Source organism: Nelumbo lutea, chromosome 3 (assembly GCF_056320005.1).
Source record: "Nelumbo lutea isolate HS-2025 chromosome 3, American lotus-T2T, whole genome shotgun sequence".
Lineage (NCBI taxonomy): Eukaryota > Viridiplantae > Streptophyta > Magnoliopsida > Proteales > Nelumbonaceae > Nelumbo > Nelumbo lutea.
Window position 1 is genome coordinate 75,255,639 of NC_142686.1, and position 22,484 is coordinate 75,278,122.

The 22,484-nt window shown below is 38.6% G+C and overlaps 1 protein-coding gene across 26 annotated transcripts in view; it reads right to left on the bottom strand.

Moving 5' to 3' along the window:
* LOC148865502 (nuclear transcription factor Y subunit A-7-like) overlaps positions 1 to 22,484 on the bottom strand; it is a 39,876-nt gene that overhangs the window by 12,140 nt on the left and 5,252 nt on the right. For 5 of the 26 annotated variants that reach the window (XM_088975464.1, XM_088975466.1, XM_088975470.1 and 2 more), the window contains 2 exons: positions 19,654 to 19,922; positions 6,835 to 6,980 (listed from right to left, as the gene is read on the bottom strand). In XM_088975464.1, the coding sequence (XP_088831590.1) occupies positions 6,835 to 6,980; positions 19,654 to 19,690 (183 nt within the window). In that variant the 5' untranslated portion in view covers positions 19,691 to 19,922. Of the gene's footprint in view, positions 1 to 6,834; positions 6,981 to 10,911; positions 11,004 to 19,653; positions 19,943 to 22,484 lie in introns of all 26 variants that reach the window. The other 21 variants (XM_088975480.1, XM_088975482.1, XM_088975486.1 and 18 more) reach the window with 15 other exon arrangements.

Genomic DNA, 22,484 nt, shown 5'->3' on the forward strand with positions numbered 1-22,484 from the left:
TCAATGGGATTTTCATTCCCATTGACCAAGAAACCCATGTTCTTTTTTCAAATTTATATCTGGGGACTAGGGAAAGTTTATTTTCTTGGGTATTCCCACCTAGGGGGAAGTCACTAACACTTGAATGGGACAAAAATGTCGCTTTTAATAATGAATTTTATGGCTAAAATGGTCATTGCCTTATTTACCTAGGAAATAAAAGAACATGGGTAAATGCACTAACACGAATAAGTCTTTCCTGGGAAACACTTACTTGGGTATGTGCATTTACCCAAGTAAGTAACTTACCGAAAAGCGAACGGGGCCTCAAAGAAGGAGATAGAATAGAGGGAAGGGAAACAATCTTTTAAGAATTGAGTGCCCCTCCAAATATCTTCCCAAAAAAGAACTGAATTTCTGAAGCAAGCATCATACCTTACAAACCTGAGGAATTTGGGGAGAATGCCAGAAATTTCCTTCCAGGGTATTGTGAGCAAAGCCCTTCGAGATACAACCTATGCTCCACCCTTTTTCCTACCTTAATAATCAACCTATGCTCCCAATCACCTTTATAACTCTCCAGAATTAATCTCTGCAACTTATAGGAGTTCACCATCATAAGTTGTTGGTGTGCCTCTTCTTGGCAATGGTCCTTTGCCTCAGACATTCCTTTCGAATTGAGAGTAATCTTTTTTGCTATTTTGCTTTTTCTGAATGATGTCTAAAGTTTTTCATCAATAGAAGGTTTCAGATCTTCTTCTTCAGTCAGTAAAAAATCCTGGATTCTCTGCACCATTAACCTCCATCCTTGTCCTTGTTTTCCTTATGGAACATAGATCAATTGTTTCCTGTTAATTCCGAAGGACTCAGATACCTCCACATACCATCCTTTGCAATTATTCTTCAACAACACCTAGTATTTCCTCCTTGAGAGCTCCAGCGATCTTCTCCAACCATCGTTTTAACAAAGAAGATTGCTCCATCGATGAACCCTTTCAACCACAAAATAACTTCTCCAATTAGGGAAATGGACACCCTCATTCCCTAAATCTTCAAAACCTGTTGACTTCAACTCTTCCCATCCAATAAGAAACCTTTTGCATCAAATGGACAGTTTACTTTTCCATCTTCTCGTCAGTACAAGCAACTCTTCTCACCACTTCTCCATCGTCAACTTCGATTTTTCACCTCTCCCAATTAGGTCTTTTTCTTTGAAGTAGATCACAGGTGTTAATCTAGAAATACTTCCTAGCAAAACCCCTTTTGCTTCAAACCTATTTAACAGGAAAGGATACTCCAAGACTATCACCCAACTAAATTAAGGACCTAAAGAACAATTGAAAGAACAAAAGGAAGAAAGAGTCCAAATCCGACTATCCCTTTTTGAAGGGTCCAAGATCACCACTTCAAGTCCTTTGAGCAAAATCAAAACATTATTTATTTCAGACTCATGGAGGCCTCTTCTAAAACCTAGACCTTGAGCTAGAAGGAACCATAAAAGAAGAAAAAAGCTCATCGCATGTGGTAAGAAAGGGAAAAAAGAGATGTAAATTATTCTTTAAGGGTAAATTTTCCAGCCAAACATGTTCCCAAAATTTAACAAGATTTCCTGAACAGGGGTTGTACTTGATATATGGCAAAAAATAAGGTAGTATGGCATGAATGGATTTCTAGGGGAAAGATCTTGTAGCCCTAGCTTGAAATCCAATGTCCCAACCTTCAACTGCAAGCCCATGAATCTAATCAATGATTTGCATATCCCCTTCTAACCCTTTTATTCTCAACACTTTCATTTGCGACTAAAATCTAATCATTGGTTTACCTATCCCCTTTACAAACGCCCCTAGAGTATGTGAAACTATGGAAGGGAGGAGAGACCTGATTCTTTTAGAAAGCACCTTAGCAATGATTCATTTTTGCTAATAAAGAAAATAGAAAAACAAATTATTAATAAAAGGAAAAGTAAATCAATCAGGGTGATGAGGAACTACCACGTCTTAGACTCTAAAAACAACTCAAAAGGGGATACATCAAAGAGGAAATAAAAATACAGGATTAACTGCTTAAAGTCCACCTCAAATGAAAACCAAGAATCCAACACTAAGGACCTTCTTTGAAATCCCTTCAAGGTCTAGAAATATAAGCAACCAAAACTGTTCTCCTTTTCTCACAAAAAAAAAGAGTGAGTTCATCTCTTCTTCAATGAACAAAATCAGGTATCCCTTTGATTCTTTCATTCCATACTTTCCAACATATGACAAAAGGAAACATAGTTCCAGAACCCCTTGCCTTAAGAATTCCTTTCAAAGTAGGCCAAAGAACAAGATCGTCTCCAAGAAACCTTGTATTCACCATATTAGGTTTGAAGCAGCCCAAAGACAACCCAGATAGAGAATTGAGATAGAGCAACAAGTATAGATGTAACACCATCTCCTCAACAGCTTCGCACAAGTACACCTTCCTAGCAGTTGGCTATCACTTGAAATCCTCAAAAAAAAAAAACAAGAAAGAAACCAAGAAGATTGCTTTCAAAGCAAAATAATCCTTGAGTGGCAAACACCAAGAAACGTCCACCCAACAATCTCCCCATACAAGAAAACTCTAAACTAACCCTAGACAAATCAAGACCTTCCAGCACTCATCAAGTATTGTAGCTCTAGCTCCCAGAATGCTCTTCTGGTGTATTCTTCCCATCCTAACGCCAGTAAAGTCTAACTTGTTTACTTAGAGACTAATTTCCACCACCTTTCTCCCACATCCATCATCTTTCAGCCTAAAAAATGCCTTGGTACTGTGAATTGGATGTGCAATGTTGTTGCTCTGTCTTCTTTGGGTTTACTAATGATTTTGAAGAGGAGAAATGTTGTTTCATTGACCCAAGTTTCCTTGGACCTTGCGTCTTCCTACCAAGATCTCTACCTAATTTCCCCACCATGATTTCTGAGACCTAGCCATTATCCTTACATATCCTTCTTTCCTCTAATTTCTGCCCCTCCTGATTAGATAGCAATGCTGCACTCATGAATAGATCTTCCACTAAACTTCCCACCTCATTATCAGGAATAGGGCCTGACGGCTGGTCCTTGTCCACAGTCAATACAGGTGCATCCCCCTTCTTCAACAATTGGGTATTTTTAGTCCTTTTCCCCCACCAAAATCAGAAAGCGGAAGAAGATCAACAAAGTCTTCCTTCACTGTTGAATGAAAATGTTCCGATACACCACGATTGAGGTAGATGTCATCAAGCATTTCTTTCTCCACACCTAAGATCAAGCTTGAATCTTCCTCAGACCTAACAGGATGAGATGACAATGTTGTATCACCCAAAGCTCCGCAAGCCCTAGACCTTTAACAAGTTTGCTCCAAAGTTGATTGAGTGTTGTGACTTTCTTGGATTGTACCTTGCCTATTCTCTGAAGGCTTCCTCTTGCATACGAATATTTTGTCACAAAACATTTAAACTCACCCATACTATACAACGGTCGTCTTCCCCAAAAGTCATCTCATCTCTCCATCGACACCCTCTGAGCTTTCTACTCTTTTACTCGAAGGAGGATTACCTCTACTAAGAGATGAGGAAGAGTTGGGTTGTTGTTGGGTTGAACCAGGAACTGGGCCAGCCTGGCTTGGTCCAATTTCAATCTTAACATTTAGGTCGGCCCCACTTGGGCTGAAATTTAAAAATTTATTTTCTTTTCGAATCAGAGGCTTGTACCTTTTCAAATTTACAATGCAGACCCCTGACCTTTCACCTTCTGCAATCCCTTATTTTTATCTCTCTCAAAGCATTTTGAAGCACAAAAAAAATTCATTAGATTATTTACAAAAAAAAATTATTTTCTTTTCGAATCAGAGGCTTGTACCTTTTCAAATTTACAATGCAGGCCCCTGACCTTTCACCTTCTGCAATCCCTTATTTTTATGTCTCTCTCAAAGCATTTTGAAGCACAAAAAAATTCTTTAGATTATTTACCTCGATGGCCTCCTCAATCGCCTTTTGATCCTTCCAACAAAATAGTGGATCACCGCCAGAAACTACAATCCAAAGTTTGAAGACTTCTGCAATAAAAAACAGATCCAAATGTGCTGGGATCGAGTTAACATCTTCCGTATCAACTAGAATTCTTGCATATTGTATACTTTCCCATCTTCTATTCCTAAAAATCAAATCTTTTGAAGCTTCCCACAGCAATTCCTATGGCCCTAAAAACCTCTGTACACCAAGTATGCAGCAAAATCCCATAGACATCAATCCAAACGTACCACATTTTCTCTACTTCCAAACCATTACTAGGAGACCAACGACTACAGAACATTTCAAGATTCTTCTTTTTCCAATGCATTCCCTTGCTAGTGTTTCTTCAATGTCTTTTTTCCACCTAAAACTAAACAAGAATAAAGACAACCCCATCCTTCAAACAAAAGAGAAACTTAGGTTTTTCCATTCTTGGTTCACTCACTTCTCCACAACTCTAATGTCAGGATCCAAGTGAACATATCTACCTACTAGACATCTATTTAATAACTCTAGTCTTTCTTCAACCTTGCCTCTATCCCTAACCAACACACCTCTCATCGTAATCGACAGTGGCTCTAACCACGATGCTGCTGATCAAACTAATCGGTCTAAAATACTTTGGGTGCACAACCTCAACTTTTTTTTGGGATCAAAGCAATGAAGGCTGAGTTGAGCCCTGGATTCATCACACCCCTCTCAAAAAAAATCTAAAGAAAAAAAAAATGGATGTCATGTTTCAATATATCCCAACAATCTTGGTAAGAGGACATAGTAAAATCATTCAAGCTAAGCGCTTTGGGTATGTCCATGGAGAAAACTGTTGCCTTTAGGCTATGTTTGGTTTGAAGGAAAATGTAGGAAAAGGAAGGGAAAGACAAAGAAACCTATACAAGATTTGCAAAGGTTTCCCTACCTTTTCATTCAAACCAAACACAGCCTTATCTCTTCTAATTCAAAATATCTTTCTAGCCAATCCTTAGACTCATCAAATAAGATAGTCCAATCCAAACCATCAAGCCACACTCTTTCATTCAATGGCTTCCTAAACATAGATTTAAAGTGATCCACAAAGGCTCAAGCAATCTCATTTTTGTTGAGTGATAATATTACCATCCACCTCCAATTTTGAAACACCAATTTCTTTTCATTGGATTCTTCCTCTCTATTTTGTTTACCCACTTCCTTTTCCTTTACTACAGGGTTCATTGCTATGTGCACTCTAAAGTTGCTTCTGAATCAATAAACTTATTATTATTCATCAAAAAAAAAAAGGATGGTGAGGTGTGGAGACACAAAAAGGCCATTTATGGACTTAAACAGTCACCCTGTGCATGATTTGGTAGATTCAGTGAAGTGGTGAAAAAAAATTGGCATGAAACAGTGTCAGATTGATCATCCAACATTCAACTATGATTCAGGTGCAGGGAATATGTTATTAGTGGTATATGTAGATGATAGTGTTATTACCGATAGAGATAGGTTGGGCATTGATAGATTGAAGACCTTTCTGCATCATCACTTCCAAACAAAGGACCTTAGTAAATTAAAATATTTCTTGGGGATAGAGGTAGCAAGGTCCAAGAATGATATTAATCTATGTCAAAGGAAGTATGTTCTTGATCTGTTATAGGAGATAGGATTGTTGGGTGCCAACTAAAACACCCATGGAACCAAATGTCAAGTTGAGTAGTGATGCGGGAGAGGAGTTTGAAGATCCCGGAAGGTACAGAAGGTTGGTGGGTAAGTTGAAATACTTGACCATTACTCGACCAAATATCTCATTTGCAGTTTGTGTGGTGAGTCAGTTTATGCGAAATCCTCAAGTTCCCCATTAAGATGCAGTTCTGAGGATTGTACGATACTTGAAGGGAGCTCAAGATCGTGAGTTGTTATACAAGAGTGGAGGAAACATTAAGATAGAGGGATAAACTGGTGCTAATTGGGGTGGCTCTATATCTAACAAGAGGTCCACTACAGGTTATTATACTTTTCTTGGGGACAATTTGGTGACATGGAAGAGCAAGAAACAAACAATGGTAGCAAGAAGCAGTGCAGAAACTAGAATATAGGGCCATGGCACATACAACATGTGAACTAGTGTGGTTGAAGAACCTCTTACAAGAGATGGGGTACTCAATTAATACCCCTATGAAGCTATAATTGTGACAACCAAGCTGTAGTCCACATTTCCTCCAATCCAATTTTTCATGAAAGAACAAAACATATAAAAGTTGATTGTTACTTTGTGAGAGAAAAGGTCCTCGGTAGAGTGATAAGTACTACATATGTAAACACAAGAAGTCAATGGGCAGACTTGTTCACCATAGGGTTGAGTCAGGGAAGAGTGGATTACATATCTAAAAATTGGGACTATATGACATATACTCACCAGCTTGACGGAGATGTTAGAGTCGGCTGTAGAGGGGCAGTTTGGTCTTTTTGTTTTATGTTAAGAGTGATGTAATGTCTGATTTAAGTGATGTGTCCCATACTTAACTAGGGGCACAACAGTCTTCTCTAGTTTGAACCAGTCTTCCTTCTCCTCTCCTCTTCTCTTCTCTTCCTTCTATTCTTTCTCTCTTCTCTCTTTTCTCTGTTATTCTGGAACTAAAACTAATACAGATCTGAACTTTAACAGTCTGGTATGTGCATTTGAATCTCATAACCTTCAGCATTACTTGCTTACTTATTTGGAGGAATAAATCAAATATTAGATGTCAACTTCAATAAATTACCAAAGAAATTTGATGGAGGATTCTTGGGCAAGCAGAACATTTTCAATGTAGAGTAAAGATAAATCTTTAACTAAGTTTGATTCTTGGCTTTGAAAAAAGTACCACAGAATGGCCAACTTCATGATGCAAAGGCATCGTATATCCAGCAGCAGGGGATGCCACAGCAGGATTAAGGATCCCATTTGCAGGAGGCTGATTTTGAGTCTGACATTCCAGCTTCTTTTGCTGCTCATCCTGTGCATCATTATCTGGATAAACAGAAGTTTCCAATAATTTATTTATAAAATATATATGAGCAAAAACAACCACATGGAATAGAGCATCAAAACAAGTGATTTGCACATAAACCAACATTTTGAGTTCAAGCCAATAAGTATAGTTGAATAAACATCAAAAAGAAAGAGGGCACATGCACATCACTATCTTAAGACAATTTTTCTCCTTCCTTTACACCAACATGCAAGTCAAAATACTTTGTAGTGGAATTAACAATTTTTAGGAAACAATACACCCTTCAGAACAACTAACATAGGAGGGACCATGGTACCCCCTCTATCAGGGAAGATGCATCTGTTCTTTCTTTAATCAGAATGGAAGAACAACTGTCAACTTGCCATGTGACAATACTAATTGGACTAACACTTGAACAAAGGCCCGCTTGCACTTCTTCCACAGTTGTTACATGTATTAGAAAGTATACAAACTAGCCTGCTGTAGATCAGGAGAGGGAAGCCAGTCGGGAAAAAAAAGAGGAAAATAAAGTAACAAACTATGAAGTACCAATAAACACAAAAGAAGAGTTTCAATGACTAATTGCATGAACAATTATCAAAAAAAAAATGACTAATTGCACGAAGTCTGCACCAACACAGATAAAGCTACACGACGGGAGCTGCCAATGAGTCAGATCTACCCAACAAAACTAAACCAAGTATACCAGTTCTGGTTCAAAGTTGTGTCCCAATTATAATTGGGTCAATTCTAGTTTTGCCACTTCTGTCCCAAATTCCCAATTATAATTGGGTCGAATTGGTTTTAACTGTCCCAAACCGATTATGTATACATGTCTCCATATCTCATGGGTCTAATATTATTTGTTATTGTTCATGTCTTTAAAGTGCAAATTCAAGAGCCAATATACAAGACAAAGAAAGCCCTAATCACTCAACTCCATTCTTTTCTCTTCACCCTTGTTTTCCATTTTTCTAGTGGTTTGCTTCTCTAACTAAGAAGCGCTAGCATTTCTCACCTATGATATTTTTCTCTTTTCTGAATCTCTTAGAGTGTTTGAGAGCTGAGGTGAGACCACAAGATGCTCTAGATGCTTTCACACCAAAAGCAAGCACCAGTTTTACCTGTGTTCTTTGGTTCTCTCTCCTCTATGTGGTAACCACAGCTCTTCTCTTCAACTGGTTCTGTAATTAGATTACTTTTCTCCACTTTTATAGCATGTTTTATCTCTTTTTAGTATATTTCTTGATTCATAGTTTATTTCAGCTTTTTCTAATGGCTATACACATTGGGTAGTGGTGGGGGCAAGGAGATCTGAAGATGAGCAAGGCAGCATTGAACATAAAGCATAGAGAGACGAGATACTGAGGTACAGGGAGAAAAGACAAAGCATGCTGTTCTCTAAGAAGATGAGATACAAAGTGTTGAAGCTCAACATTGAGAAGCACCCTTGGATGAACATTCATCTCTGCAACCCAAACCCTTTTTATCATTACCGAATGATAGGAATCATAGGATGGCTTCTTGGACTGCGATTGTTGGATGATCTCTGTTTTTTCTCATTAAAATTCCAATGTCAATTTGTGAAAGAGAACTTGAAAATTTGAAGTTGTAGAAGACCTTTGCGGGTTGAAGTTGTAAAAGCTGTTAGCACCTCTTTTCCCATTGGCTTCAGAGGAAAAGACCAAATTGGCCTTTGTCCCCCAACTGATGTTGCTTATGTAAGGTGAATGGTGAGACTGCTTTCCGTTTCTTAATCTCATGTCCTTTTATTTGCTGTATCTGGGAATGGTTTTTTTCTCTCTTTGGGTGTAGGTGGGACCCCCTGATAGTTTGGAGAGGTCTTTTATTATGAATAATAAAGTATTTCATTAAAAATTTTAAGAATGGTTTATAATTGATACAGCATTTAGTTTTCCCAAGAGGTGCGAGACAGCCTCAGAAGTCAAAATAAATTACAGTATAGCCCATAAAAGTTGGCTCCTATTCACCCCTTGCTTAGCTAGTAGGTCTGCCAGCCCATTTGCCAATCTTCTCTCCCACTGAATTCTGACTGTTAAATTAGAAGTTAGACATTTGAATCTTCTCATGGCCCCCTTGAAACGCCAAGCCGCTGTCTCCAGTTCTTTCAGCCACCCAATTACAACTTTGGAGTCTCCTTCTATGACCAGATTTCTGAGGCTCAAATCTTTAGCAATTTGAGCCCCCTAAACAGCAGACATTCCCACACAGAATCCTCATCCCCTTCTTTGTCATTAAAAATTCTGTTATTTCTTTCCTCCCGAACTGTCCAAACTAAAGCAGCCCCCCCTAACACACCTCCATAAGACTCTCCCTCTTTTCTTAGGCCACCTGAAAGCAGTAGGGTCAAAAAGCCCCCCGATTTGCAAAGGCCTCCTCCACCTGCACCCAAAAAGACCAAATATCTTTTCCCAAAATTTCACAACAAAAGGGCATGACATTAGAAGATGATAACAGCTCTCTCCATTTGCTTTGCAAAGGAAACACCAATTTGGGGAGATACAAAGGTTGGATCTTTTCTTTTGTAGGTTATCCAAGGTGTTTAATTTCGCAAGAGAGACTTCCCAACAAAGGGCTTTTACCTTAGCGGGAATTAAGGATGAAAGTGGTGCTGTTCGGGCCTTATTTTCTGGCCCAATCAAACAAGGGGACTCAGTAAAAGCAGAATTTCTAGCAGCAGTTTTTGGAGTGGAAAAAGCAAAAGAAATGGGCATTGACAGACTGATCGTTGAAGATGATTCTAAGAAAATTAGAGGGATTCTAAGAAAATTTTTAGAGGGATGACCAAGGAAAGGTGAAGGGGTGATTGGGCAGCTAATAAAATGATTCCAGATGCTTCGAATGGATCTCAAAAGACCTGAACATCCAAATTAGATGGATTAGGAGATCTGCAAATAGCTTGGCTGACGGCTTAGCTAAGCAAGGGGTTCAAACAAAAAAATTGTGCTGGGCACATTTGTGATTTTTTTTTTTTTTTTTTTTTTGGGGGGGGGGGGCTAGTCCTGTTTCAGACTGTCCTATAACAACTCCCTGTTGCAATCTGTTCCTTGTTCTCTATTAATAAAATTCTTCTTTGTGTTGCTGATCAACAAGAAAAGATGACTGTGATGAGATTGATAATAAAAGAAAACTTGTTTTAAAAGCATTTTCATAGAGCAGTTTATTGTCGTATTACAGGTTATTATAGACGCAAAATAAGTGGCTCGGTACTGGGTCAGGAACTATAACCAATAGGGTCTGGTTCAGAACCAGAATAACCTAATTTCTTATCAGACCAGATCCAACCCATTGACAACTCTAGCTATAGCAAAAAGTAATGCCTGAATTTGATTAGAATCCCACTTGTAAGTAACTAATGAATTAATTTCCTCCACAAATTCCCTAAACATTCCAAAATATGAATTTCAGGGTCACAAACCAGAATTAAATGATCTTTCTACCCAAGGAGAAAGGGCTAAACAACTTAACTCAGCAAGGCTTATGCAGTGCAAGATGTTTCACCTTTCCACTTTATCAAGGACCATATCTCTGCTTCTGTGCTAAGCTGGTCTAAGGTTCAAAGGCTAAATGCATTTGGATTTTAGTTTTCTTAAAAGAAAAATATATTCTCGTTATATATTATTTGAATCCCATTATCAAGCTTGATTATATAAAACTAACTTTATGCTTCCATGTCTTTTTGGAGCATTATCCACAACAGCACAACTTGGAAAATCAATGCTTATATGCATCGAACCCATGGATATATGATTTATGGAGACAATAATCAGAAAAATGGAGGAGCTGATAAATAGATGGAAGGGAAAAGGGATAAGCAAGCTGATGCATCAAAGTTTCCATTAGTTGCAATAAGCATACATAGTGACACCTTTCCAAAAAAGTAATCTGACTATCATTAGCTGAATCAGAAAAAGAGAAATGGGATACCATGTCTGAGGTCATAATACCATATCTCTATAATCATGTAGATCTCCCACTGCTCTTTCCTTTCCAGATGGCCAAATGATGATTGCAAACTACTGATCAAAAGAAAAATTAATGATTTCAATCTCATCATCATCATCATCATCATCCATGCCTTATCCCAACTAAATGGGGTCGGCTACATGAATTCTTTTTCACCAATATGTTCTATTTAAAATCATACCACTGCTAAATTATTAGTGCTTAAATCATTTCTCTTTCTTTTTTGATAATTGAAAGTTAATTTCATTAATCAAATAGAATAAGGATTTACAAGCATCCCTTGGAGAGGCAGGAGGTGCAGCCTCTCCAAAACATTACAAGAGATCAGAAATAAAGATTACAAAGCTGCCCAAAATAACCCACCCCTAGAGGATCCCTGTTTAGCAAGAGAATCAGCCAGAGCATTTGCCATTGTACCCATCAATTGGACTCTAAATGTTATGTGTCTTGTTAAGCAGTATACTCATGTCCTTCTTGGTCTACCACTAGCTCTTCTAGCCCCTTCCACTTGTAACAAATCACTTCTTCTAGCTGGAAACTGTTGGTGGTCTTCTATGCATGTGATCAAAACCATCTTAGCCTACTCTCTCTCATTTTATCACTTATTGGAGCTACTGCTAGGTTTCTACGGAATGGCTTCATTCCTGACCCTATCCTTTCTAGTTTTTCACTCATCCATCTTAGCCTTTGCATTTCTACCACACATTTTCTGAACATGTTGTTTCTTGACTACCCAACACTCTGCTCCATACATAGATTTCAATCTATGTACACAAATAGTAACCAGATCCAACATCCTCGAAGTTTTTACACCTTGAAAAAGAAAAGCCATTGCCTTTGTTCAACTTTCCCCTTGGGGAATTAGCATACATGGGTAATACTCCTATGGTCCAGAATTGAATATCTAGGTTCTGAATGCTAAATAATGTCACATCAACACCACCTAGAACTTCTTCTTTTTTTTATAATTGAAGAGGAATTTAATTAAGACAATATGAGAACTGTTACAATCATCTTATTGAGAGGCACGAGGTGTGACCTCCCTTAAAGAGTAAAAATCACATAGCACTCACTATAAATCAAGATTACAAGGTAGCCCAGTACAAATATTCCCACAAAACCCCTTGTTTAGCAAGATAATCTGCCATAGCGTTTGCAGACTTGCCAACCCACTGTATACTAATATCCATGTTTCTTAATAACCAGCTGGCTTTCTTTGAGAGGTTCTTGTAGAACCAAATGACTGAGCTTGGATCTGTTAACCAACCTACAACAATCTTGGAGTCACCTTCAATTTGAAGGTTCTCAACACCAAGTTGATTAGCAATCTAAATACCTTGTAAAGCTGTCAACAACTCAACCCTATTTGAGTCCCCTATTCCCACTTGACCCAAGTACAAGGCTAAGATATTAATATCCTTATCCCTCAAAATCCCTCCCATACCTGAGGGGCCAGGATTGCCTTGACTGCTTTCATACTATAGAAGTCCTTTCATTCTTGAGGGAGCTATTAGCCACCTCTAGCCAGTTCCTTCTAAAGTCATCAAAGGAGAACAAATGGAAAAATTCTGAAGTTCTCAACCAATGAATTGCCCTTGTTAAGATACACTCTTTGATATCCAGGAGGCTTCGTTCCTTTTCTTGAAAAATTCTTGAATTTCTTTCCTCCCAAATTGTTCAAAGTGTGGATGATCTAATAGATTTCCACATAAATCCTCCCTTTTTTTGTGGGCCATACAAAGACCGACGAGTCGAAAAGCAGACTTACATCAGTGGGCAAACCACCTGCAACCAAATAAGGCAAAAATCCAATCCCAAATAGCAATAGCAAAGGAGCAAGAAATTGGTAAGTGGAAGCAGTCCTCACCATTAGCTTAGGAAAGAGTACAGCAACTAGGGGACAAGCACATAAAAGGCTTCTTTTTTATAGGCAATTTAGAGTATTGATTTTTCCATAAAACACTTCCCAACAAAACAAGATAATTTTGGGGGGAACTGGCTTAGTCCAAAGCTCCTTTACCAGAAAAAAAATGACTGAGGGGAGGAAGAACAGAGGGCTTTCAAAAAGGAGGCACACTAAAAGGAGACACCTCCTCAAGAGAGGGAAGCGCAGAACCACCTAATATCTGTGCTCTCATCAACTCATAATCAGCTTTCAATCCCACTAAAAATTTGGTCACATCAAGTTATTTCCACTGTTTTTTGCCGAATTGACATTTGATGTCAACAAATGATAGACATTCAACTCATCTTGAAGATTTCTCATGCTGCTATAATACTCCTCAAGGCTTTGATTTCCCTATTGCAGATTAAAGTACTCTTGGTAAAGTTGGTATTATCTTGTAGTATTGTTTTGCCCATAATAAAATTTCTTATCATGATTCCAAATCTCCTTGGTTGTATCAAAAAGCATAAAATTCACACTAATTTTGAGCTCCATGCTATTCCACAACCATGTCATAATATATGCATCTTCTTGTTCACACTCATTGTACCCTTGAGAATCACATGAGGGTTTGTCATCTCTCACATGTTTCACCTTCTTCTTAGCCCTAAGGAAGACTTCCACTAACTCATCCCAAGGCACATAATTCTCACAATTTAGTTTGATAGAGGTCATTTGCACATTCAAGTAATCAGGGGGAACCATAACACTGGATTTGTGTTCACTACTGTTTCCTATGGTTGCCATGGGTTTGAAAAAAAAAATACGTTCATTTATTATATAATACCACACTACTTGGCACCCACCACACTATAGCACTAATGACTAATTATTGCTGAAAACATCTACTATCACAAGTTTCAGCAATGATAGTCAAGGCTGTCACACACTCTCATCACCACAAAACCACAAAGAAACACCTCAAACACATACCTAAAGGTCGACAACCAAATTACATTTGTTCTCAACTGCAACACCCACTCAAACAAACTGGCTATTGCATAGAAATCAACTGTGCACCAATCACACATCCCTCTTCAGTTCATCAATTAGAGGGTTTCTAGCAACCGCCGAAACACCCACTTCAGCACCAACTGGAGGCATGAAAACTCCTAAACAGAGAAACGATAACTCCTTTCTGGTGTCTTTTTTGATTCTCCAAAGAATCAATGAGATCTCTTCAAAACAGTAGGGTGAGAGACGATGGAAAATTCTAGGTTGATCTCTGGACTGATTACCAATGCTCTGATACCATGCTATTGGTTCAACCTGCACTGGATTCGGTCCGAGAATGAGAGAGAAAGAGAATAGAAGAAGCGGGAGAGAAAGAGAAGAGAAAGGAAGAGTAAAGAGAAAAAAACCCTTGGTTCGGTCTAGAGAGAATTCAATCAATCTCTCCAGTCAACCCGGTTGTATTTATATGTTTCTAATATGGAATACAATGACAGTTATGCTCCTAATTAAGTATGGGACATATCATTTAAAAGTAAGACATAAAGGACATAACACAAATCAATTAAAATAAGACAAAAGAACAAAATACCACTTGACAGCCGACTCTAACAGGCACAAATTGTAAACTTGCGTTTAATCCTTCACTTATCAAAATCCAGGGCACAGAACATGCAGATCCAATATGGTTCACCACTCTTTACCTTTATTCCTTCAGTTTTGTTGAACTACACTTTATTCAATATTTTATCCCATCAAATTCAAAGAAACTGCCAAAATTCATGAAGCTCCTTACAGAATATATGCTAAAATGTCCAATATATTTTGTTCAAACACATAGTAAGTTCTTAAGGAGTAAGGGGAGTAACAAATCAAAAGGTTGAACTTGCATTCTAAAACTATTCATGAATAACAAGCCTAAACTCACCTCCACTCTGTCGCTACCACCTTCTCCACATCAATCACACCCTCTACTTCATGAGTTTCATCAAGAAACACTTCATCCTTGGTTCACTCAGCATCTTCCTCAACATCGTCATCACCTTCCCTTGTTTCACACAAAGGCACAGTCCTATGTTTCTTTTTCTTAAACTTTTAAATGATCCCTTCCCGTCTTCTACTTCTACTTCCTCTATCTCATCGTCCCTTTGAATAACCACACAATATCTTCCCCTGTAACTGGATCGATTATCATTCCATCCATAGTTACATCAATCCCAGCGCATCTATCTCCACCCTCTTTCTCACTCCCAATTCTCTCCCTTTCCTCCCCTTCTTACTAGAAATAACTTAGCACAAATGCTCTCCCCACCTCCAAAATCAACTCCCTCCCTCCCCAGAATATCCTTCAACCTCCCACTTGAACCTCCCTTTTCCACTGGAACCATCAGTCATCTCCCCCTTCCTTTATTTTATCTTCCTTTGACTTTTTTTGGTAAGTAACAAGTAAAATTCATTCATTAAGGAACTGAAAAAATCATAGACTACATCAAACAGGCCCCAGAGGAATAAGAGGTCAGGTACAAGGCCGAAGCTAAAGCTAAGCAAAAAGAAAGACTCGAAAGTTACAAACTACAGCCCGGCCCTGGACAACCCCACTCTAACTGATATTTTGATGCTCCCGCTCTAACCAATGTGTCAGCCATCGAATTGGCACTTACTTCTGGGTATCCAATTCAATGAGATGTTCAAGGGGTCCCCTAGGAAGAGTGCCTGTCTTACCATAGGCCTCATCCTCTGTTCTTCATCCAAGTGATAACTGTTTGGCAATCTCCTTCAATGTCCACTTCTTTCCACCCCTTTAATGATAGCAACTTTAACCTTTGAATGACCACCAACAGTTCAGCCCTGAGAGAGATTCCATATCCAATTGGACCTGAGAAAATTTTACAATGTTCCAAACATTAATCATCCATATCCAAAATCAAACTTGTAAACTTTCTTTGTCACAAAACTTTATTCGTTTGGCTCTCCTTCAAAAGTTTCAGCCTGTTGACCCCAACAATGATCTACCGCACTCACACAGCCTACTGAGGTTACATGCCTTTAACGTAAAATGGTTAACTTCTCCACCGGGCCTAAACCTATAACCCAGCCCACACGCCTCGTTCAAAATTATTCCTCCCACAAGACCTTTCCTCAATCCAGACTCCTGACTATTCACGACCCCCAATAAGATATCATGTGTGGGATCCAAATCCAAAGAAACAAAAGTCTCCACTTGGTTCGGTTTTGAACCAACTTCCCCTTTGGCTTCTCTATCACGCTACTCACCTCCTTGGATAGTTGGAACTTAATACCAATTATCAAAAATTGTTCAGGAAAGCTGCCATACACATGTTCCCCTACCCTATTTAAACCTCCAATCTTGGTAACCTTCACTACGATAGAAATGGCAACAGTGCAAGGCAGGGGTTCCTTTTTTTTTATGAATGATGGAAATTTTATTAGACTAGGAGAAATATCACAAGGGAACAGAGTACATCCAGGAGAGGCGCAAGATGCAGCCCCATCTGGAAACAAGATTACAACTGAACCCAAAATAAATCAGATCTATGCACCCCACACTTTGCAAAAAAAATCAGCCATCTAATTAGCTGAACGTCTTTCCCATTGCACTGAGATTATCATATCCCTGGCCAGCCACTTAAATCTTTTCATATACTCTTTATTCCAAATTACCATTTCAGGTTCCTTCAACCAACCTATTACCAGTTTAGAGTCACCTTCCACTACCAGCCTATCATAATTTAATTCTCTAGCAATCTGCATTGCTTGTAAGACAGCTCGGAACTCCGCAAAGGCCGAATCCCCTACTCCAACTGGACCTGAAAAAACAGCAACAATATGACCTTCAGAGTTTCTAAAAACTCCTCCTATACCAGCCAGGCCTGGGTCCCCTAGACTGCTTCAATCAAAGTTCAGTTTGATGAAGCCTTCGTCCAGTGGTTTCCAGCCCACAACAGGTTTGACTCTCTTAGAGGAGCTTCTAGCTACCACTTCCAAATTCCTCCACAAATCATCAAAAAGAGAACTCAGAAAATAATATTAGAGACTTGGCCCACATTATAGCTCTATATAAAATGCATTCCAGCACTGCTTCCTTCTTTCTTTATCATTGAACACTCTACCTTCCTTTCCTCCCACACCGTCCAAATCAATGCAGTCTTTAGACATCTCCAAAAAATCTTACTCCTTCTCTTTGACCAACTGAAAGTCGTCGGGTCAAAGAGGTTTCCGATCTGAATAGGTAAACTCAAATACCCCGTCCCAGACCACGAACTCAAATACCCCACCCCGTGCCCCAACGAGGCTAGAAACCCAAACCCCTTCTCTTCGTTTTTTTAAACCTACTTATAACTATATTATATTATGTAATATTATATAATATAAATATATATATTTGATAAAATATAATATATTAAAGTTATATATATATATATAAAGACACACTTTTAGCCAGGGTGAGTTCAAGGCAGGGTGGACAAATACCACCCCTACCCCACCCCCAGTCACTAGAGTTTCGGGTTTCCCTGAAACCCATCCTAAACCAGTGGTCAAAAAACCTGCCCCGACAGATCAGAGCCCCGATTTGTCTTTTCAAACCCATATAACACTTTTCCTTGTTTGAACTATCCAACCAAACAGTGCCATGTAATCCATCTCTTTCGCCCTTCTCATCTCACTCTCTCTCTACAACTCTCTTTCCACAGCCCTGCTTCAATGGAAGACACCAGCCACATTTTGTTTTATTAATTCCTTATAAACTACAAGTGCAAAGTGTTTTTCATCACCGAAGAGAAATAGCATCTCTTCCCCATAAGACACCAATTAGGACACCAAGAAGGGCTTCCTTTTTAACCAATTATGAATTGTCTAGAAATATGCAAACAGCTTTCTACACATCAATTTCTTAGGCTTCATTCATTGCTGTATTCCCAAGACACCTGCTACTGGCAATCATCTTTCTGTCAGATTATCAAATGTTAGCACTATTTCTCCTTATAACCTGGGACAGCTAGGTTCATGGATATTACAAGCCTGATCCCCAGTTGCCTATCAAACTACAAGTACACAAGCTTATAATATGCTCCCAACAATAACAAAATAAGTCCATCTGAATCCTCTTTGCAGCAACGATATGAAATAGAGAGAAAAGACTGCATCATAAACCTACCCCAGTTTCTACCACCCAATAGCACCATTTCTCTTTCTACTTCCCTCTCCCTAAGCATCCAAGATACCTGGATATTTCTCCAACATCTAGAACTTCCCTGCAATATACAAGTCACTCTACAGTAATTTGAGACCTCCCAACAAAAGAAAATACATGGTAGATGCCTGAGTTAATCCACAGGAACATTTTAAATAAGAAATCACTCATCTAAACCACCTTCCCCACTGTCCAGAAGCTCATTCACCACAACCATCCACACCACTTTCCATTCATCCTTTCATTCCTTCAGCCCTTAGCCATCAGCAGACCATCTAGAATCCTTCCAATGCATCAAGATAAAGAAATAGCATCATTGTCCAACATATTAAGTCCCTAGTGGTAAACATCCAGATTAGGTGATCATATATCTAGCAGTCTTACAAGCCATTCCTGAATCACCCTCTTACACCCTTGCCAACATGCCATCTAGAATATGCCTACATGCTCTAAGGCAGAAAATACCATCATCCACCAATATAATCAGCCCCGTGTATAGAATGCCTAAACTATTTAAAAATCAAAAAGCCCCCTAGCATAACTTGATGGGTTCCAAAAAGTCGTGGTCAATGGTGTTATACCACAACTTATGAATTGCTGATGTTGGAGCAAGTGGTTGATGAATTCCCTTTGTGTTACCCAGAAAATACATATTTGCAATGAAGACCAACTAAAATCACTTTGCTAAAGATTGTTTCAATGAATCAATTGCAATTGTCAGAGAAAATTAAAACATTTACAAGGGTTATTTCCTTAAGGGAATAAGAGGCAACAAACCAAGGATATCAAGCTGGTGTCATATGAGGTGGTGTACCATATCCAACACCAATATGCTAGGACTGCAATGATTTCATTGGTATATAAACAAGTGCACAGGACAATTACTCATGGAATGAATGGTGAATGCAAACATCCCAGAAATATGAAGATCATTTACAACATCACATGCATGAAAATCCAAGTTATGAGATAATAACAGTGGATAACTATTCCAGTAAACGTGGCTAGCAAAATGCCATCTACAATTTCCAGTCATTGTATTCCCTTTCTTTTTCTGCTTTTCTGCTTAAGAAATTCCAATAATCACTGAATCAATATCATTCACCAAGTGATAGAAAAATAAATAAACCTAACAATTTCACCATGCCAGAACCCAGAAATCAATCAACTTAATTTACTTCTTATTGAGGCAACATCATCCAATTATGCAAATTAAAGGGTGGGTGTGCATCATAAATGGAAAGTTCAGGATTTCTAATTTTCCCTAACTGTTCTCTGTATATTTGGTCTGCTCCTCATGATTTGCATTGTTTTTTTTTTGTTCAATAACAGCAACTTTTATTAAGAAAAGAGATGAATCATGATTTGCATTGTTATCCAAAGCAACAACAAAACATTGGCAGAACCAATGAGGTGTTAAAGGCAATTGTTGCTTATTTTTGCACAATCCAATCTTGCATTCACATACAAAGAGGCTTTTGCCCAGTAAGGACTTGTGAAGTATTTTGGAGGATTGTTTTACATAAAATTCTTCAAAGAGGGTTACAATCATAAAAAATAATGTTTGAGAAAATTTTGAGAAAAAAAAAAGTACCAGAATTAGATGAAAAATCATGGACAGAAGATGTCATGATATTCAGATATTGAATCACCAAAGACTCGCTTCCTCAAGTGAAACAGGGAGAAGATATAGAAGCACAATCCAAGTCAATCTGATATGAAAAGCTTTAGTTAGAAGAACTGATTGAGGTCTCTGTATCATATGCTACGGTTTTGATAACCACTGAAATCCAATCTCATCTCCATTAACGCCTAATGCACAATCCTTCTGATCCTTCCAAGGAAATAAAGAGCATGAAAAACCTGAAAAACAACCTGCATTACTAGAGAGGAAAAACAAAGCTAAAAATCAAAAAATATAAGAAAAGTTAAGTATGAGATTTTCAATATCCAGCCATCAAAACACATATCAAATGGAAAAACATATCACCAAGCCTGTAATAATTTCTGGGGGCTCACAAAACAATTGAAAATTAAGAGGTACCACCTATTCTTCCAATCTAAAAAATACCACCTGTGAAATGGAATGACACTCCTTAAAAAGTGCTGATGATATCATGGAAAAGATGGAAAAGGATTTTGTTTCTTCCTCAGTTTTGCCTTGTTATTAACCTTTTGGAAATGTTGAGTCCCAAGTCCCTACATCTTTTTTATCAGTAGTTCTGAGCCCTTACACCTTTCTTTTTTTTTTGGTAATAACTAATAACTAGAAGTCACTCGAGAGAGAGAAAAGAAAAGGCAAACAACAACTCCCAAACAAGAAACTCAAACCAGCCAAACCTCAACAAAACCAGCAAAACCCAAAACCCAAGATTATCACCAAAAACCAACCCACAACAACCAAAAACCCACGCACCTCAAAGGTAGCACAAATAAAACACACTTCAGCGCCCCTGAAAAAAACAAAACAAACTCTCTTATCAAGACCTCACCAAATCACCCTCAAGGACTACATCCTTTAAAAGACTGGCCATTTAAAACTTCTTGAGGATTTCTTGACTTCAAGATCTTCTTGTTTGGTCTAATCCTGAAAAGACTCCCTTCTGGTCTAGTAAAATCCTTTGAGACCAGAACATCTCGATGTTTTCTCTGTTTTTCAAGTCTTCCATATGCTAAAACCATGGTTCAAAGTATCGATGCAGGGCGATACGCCGGTAGAGCATATCAGCCTGTATCGGTACTCTTTTTTTGTTTTTGTTTTTGTTTTTGTTTTATGTTTTTTTTTCAAATCTGGTTCAGAGGGGCCAGTTTAAGGCCGGTCTACCCCCTGAACCACTTGCCAACCCGAAACACCCCCTGTAGGGGCGTATCAGGAAGACTCTGATACAATACATATCAGCTGATACGGGCCGATACGTATCGATACTTTTGAACCTTGGCTAAAACATTCTTCCAGAAATCCACCAAGCAAGAAGGATTCTCATTAATCCTTTCCAGTTCCAGGACTGTGTTTTTCTCAAAGAGCTGGACTGCTGGACATCAAACAAAGCTTCAGTTTTTTCACCAACAGCTCCTACCAAACTAAATGTATTTAAATCAATGTGGCCTTCCTCAATCAGCGGTGGATGCACCTAGAAATCTCCAAGATTCTCCCTTACAGGCAACGCATAGCATTTCTCCAAATCTTGGAACATTTTCCTTGTAAAAGATTCACCTCCCAAAACAAACAAGCCTAGAGCTTTACCTACATCCACAGTCATGTCCACAACCTAAGTTAAATCAACAGCTTTATCAATCTGATGATTCTCATCTATACAAGCTTCTTCCCCACCATCCTCATCGGAAGATAAGGCATCAACAGGACTCTTTTTAACTTCAGTCTCTTTCAAAAGTCTTGTTCTGTATAATCACTTCCTGTAAGTTCTTTTCCTATTATAAACTTCCGTTCTCACATCAGTCTGACCTTTTCCTTTAGTTCTTTCCTCATCCTCTATCCCTTTCTCCTCTAGATCAGATATCGAATCCAAACAGGAGTGTGGACCCTCCACTATTCTTTCCCTACCACCATCAGGATTCAGCACTAGGAACTGTTCCGTACCCTCTGACAATATAGGATCAGCCCCCAACTCTTTTGGTTGTTTACTCTCAATTCCCATCCCCTTATTCTGTGGTTTCGATGGGCATGCCTTGGGATCCCTGAATCTCTTTCCTAATGTCCAGAGGGTGTTCCTGCACTTGTGCAAACCAGTAAAAGAAACTTGCATTGCATCCCAGAGGAGCCCACCCAGCTCTTGTCAAACTCAGAAAACAAGGAGTCAATGTAGCCTACCTCCGATGAACACTTGTGTTCTAAAACATTGCAGTTGAGGGAGATGCAATCCACAGACTCTTTCTTTACCCCTAAAAACCCTTTATTGGACGAGACAACATGGAAACCACTCCCAAACCTCTGTGATCCTTTGGTCCTTCACCTTTCTTCTCCATAGTCAATTGATTTCTTAGGTTTTCTTGGAATGAATCTTGTCAGTTCTCAGAACATTCACCATCAGTGGTAGGAATATCTTTTTTTTATCAATAACAGAAATCATTTTATTAATGGACAATAATATTACAACATTCCGGGAAGAGGTAAAGAGGCTTAACTCTCCTAGAAAAGAAAAAAGAAAAGAATATTACAATACAGCGCAAAACATCGGTTCCCTTCCCACCCCTTGTTTTGATCAGAGTAAGAATATCGTGACAAAACATTTGTATTCACCCCCTTCAAACACAACTCGTAGTCTTTCCCTGAAGTCATCTCGTTCCTTCTGCAGCAACATCTGCAATTTCTAAATCTTTGCTCGACTCAAATAAGTTCCTGTTCATAAGAGGAACAGAATTGGACTGCCTAAGGCTGTCAATGGGTAGGGTCTACCCGATAGAACC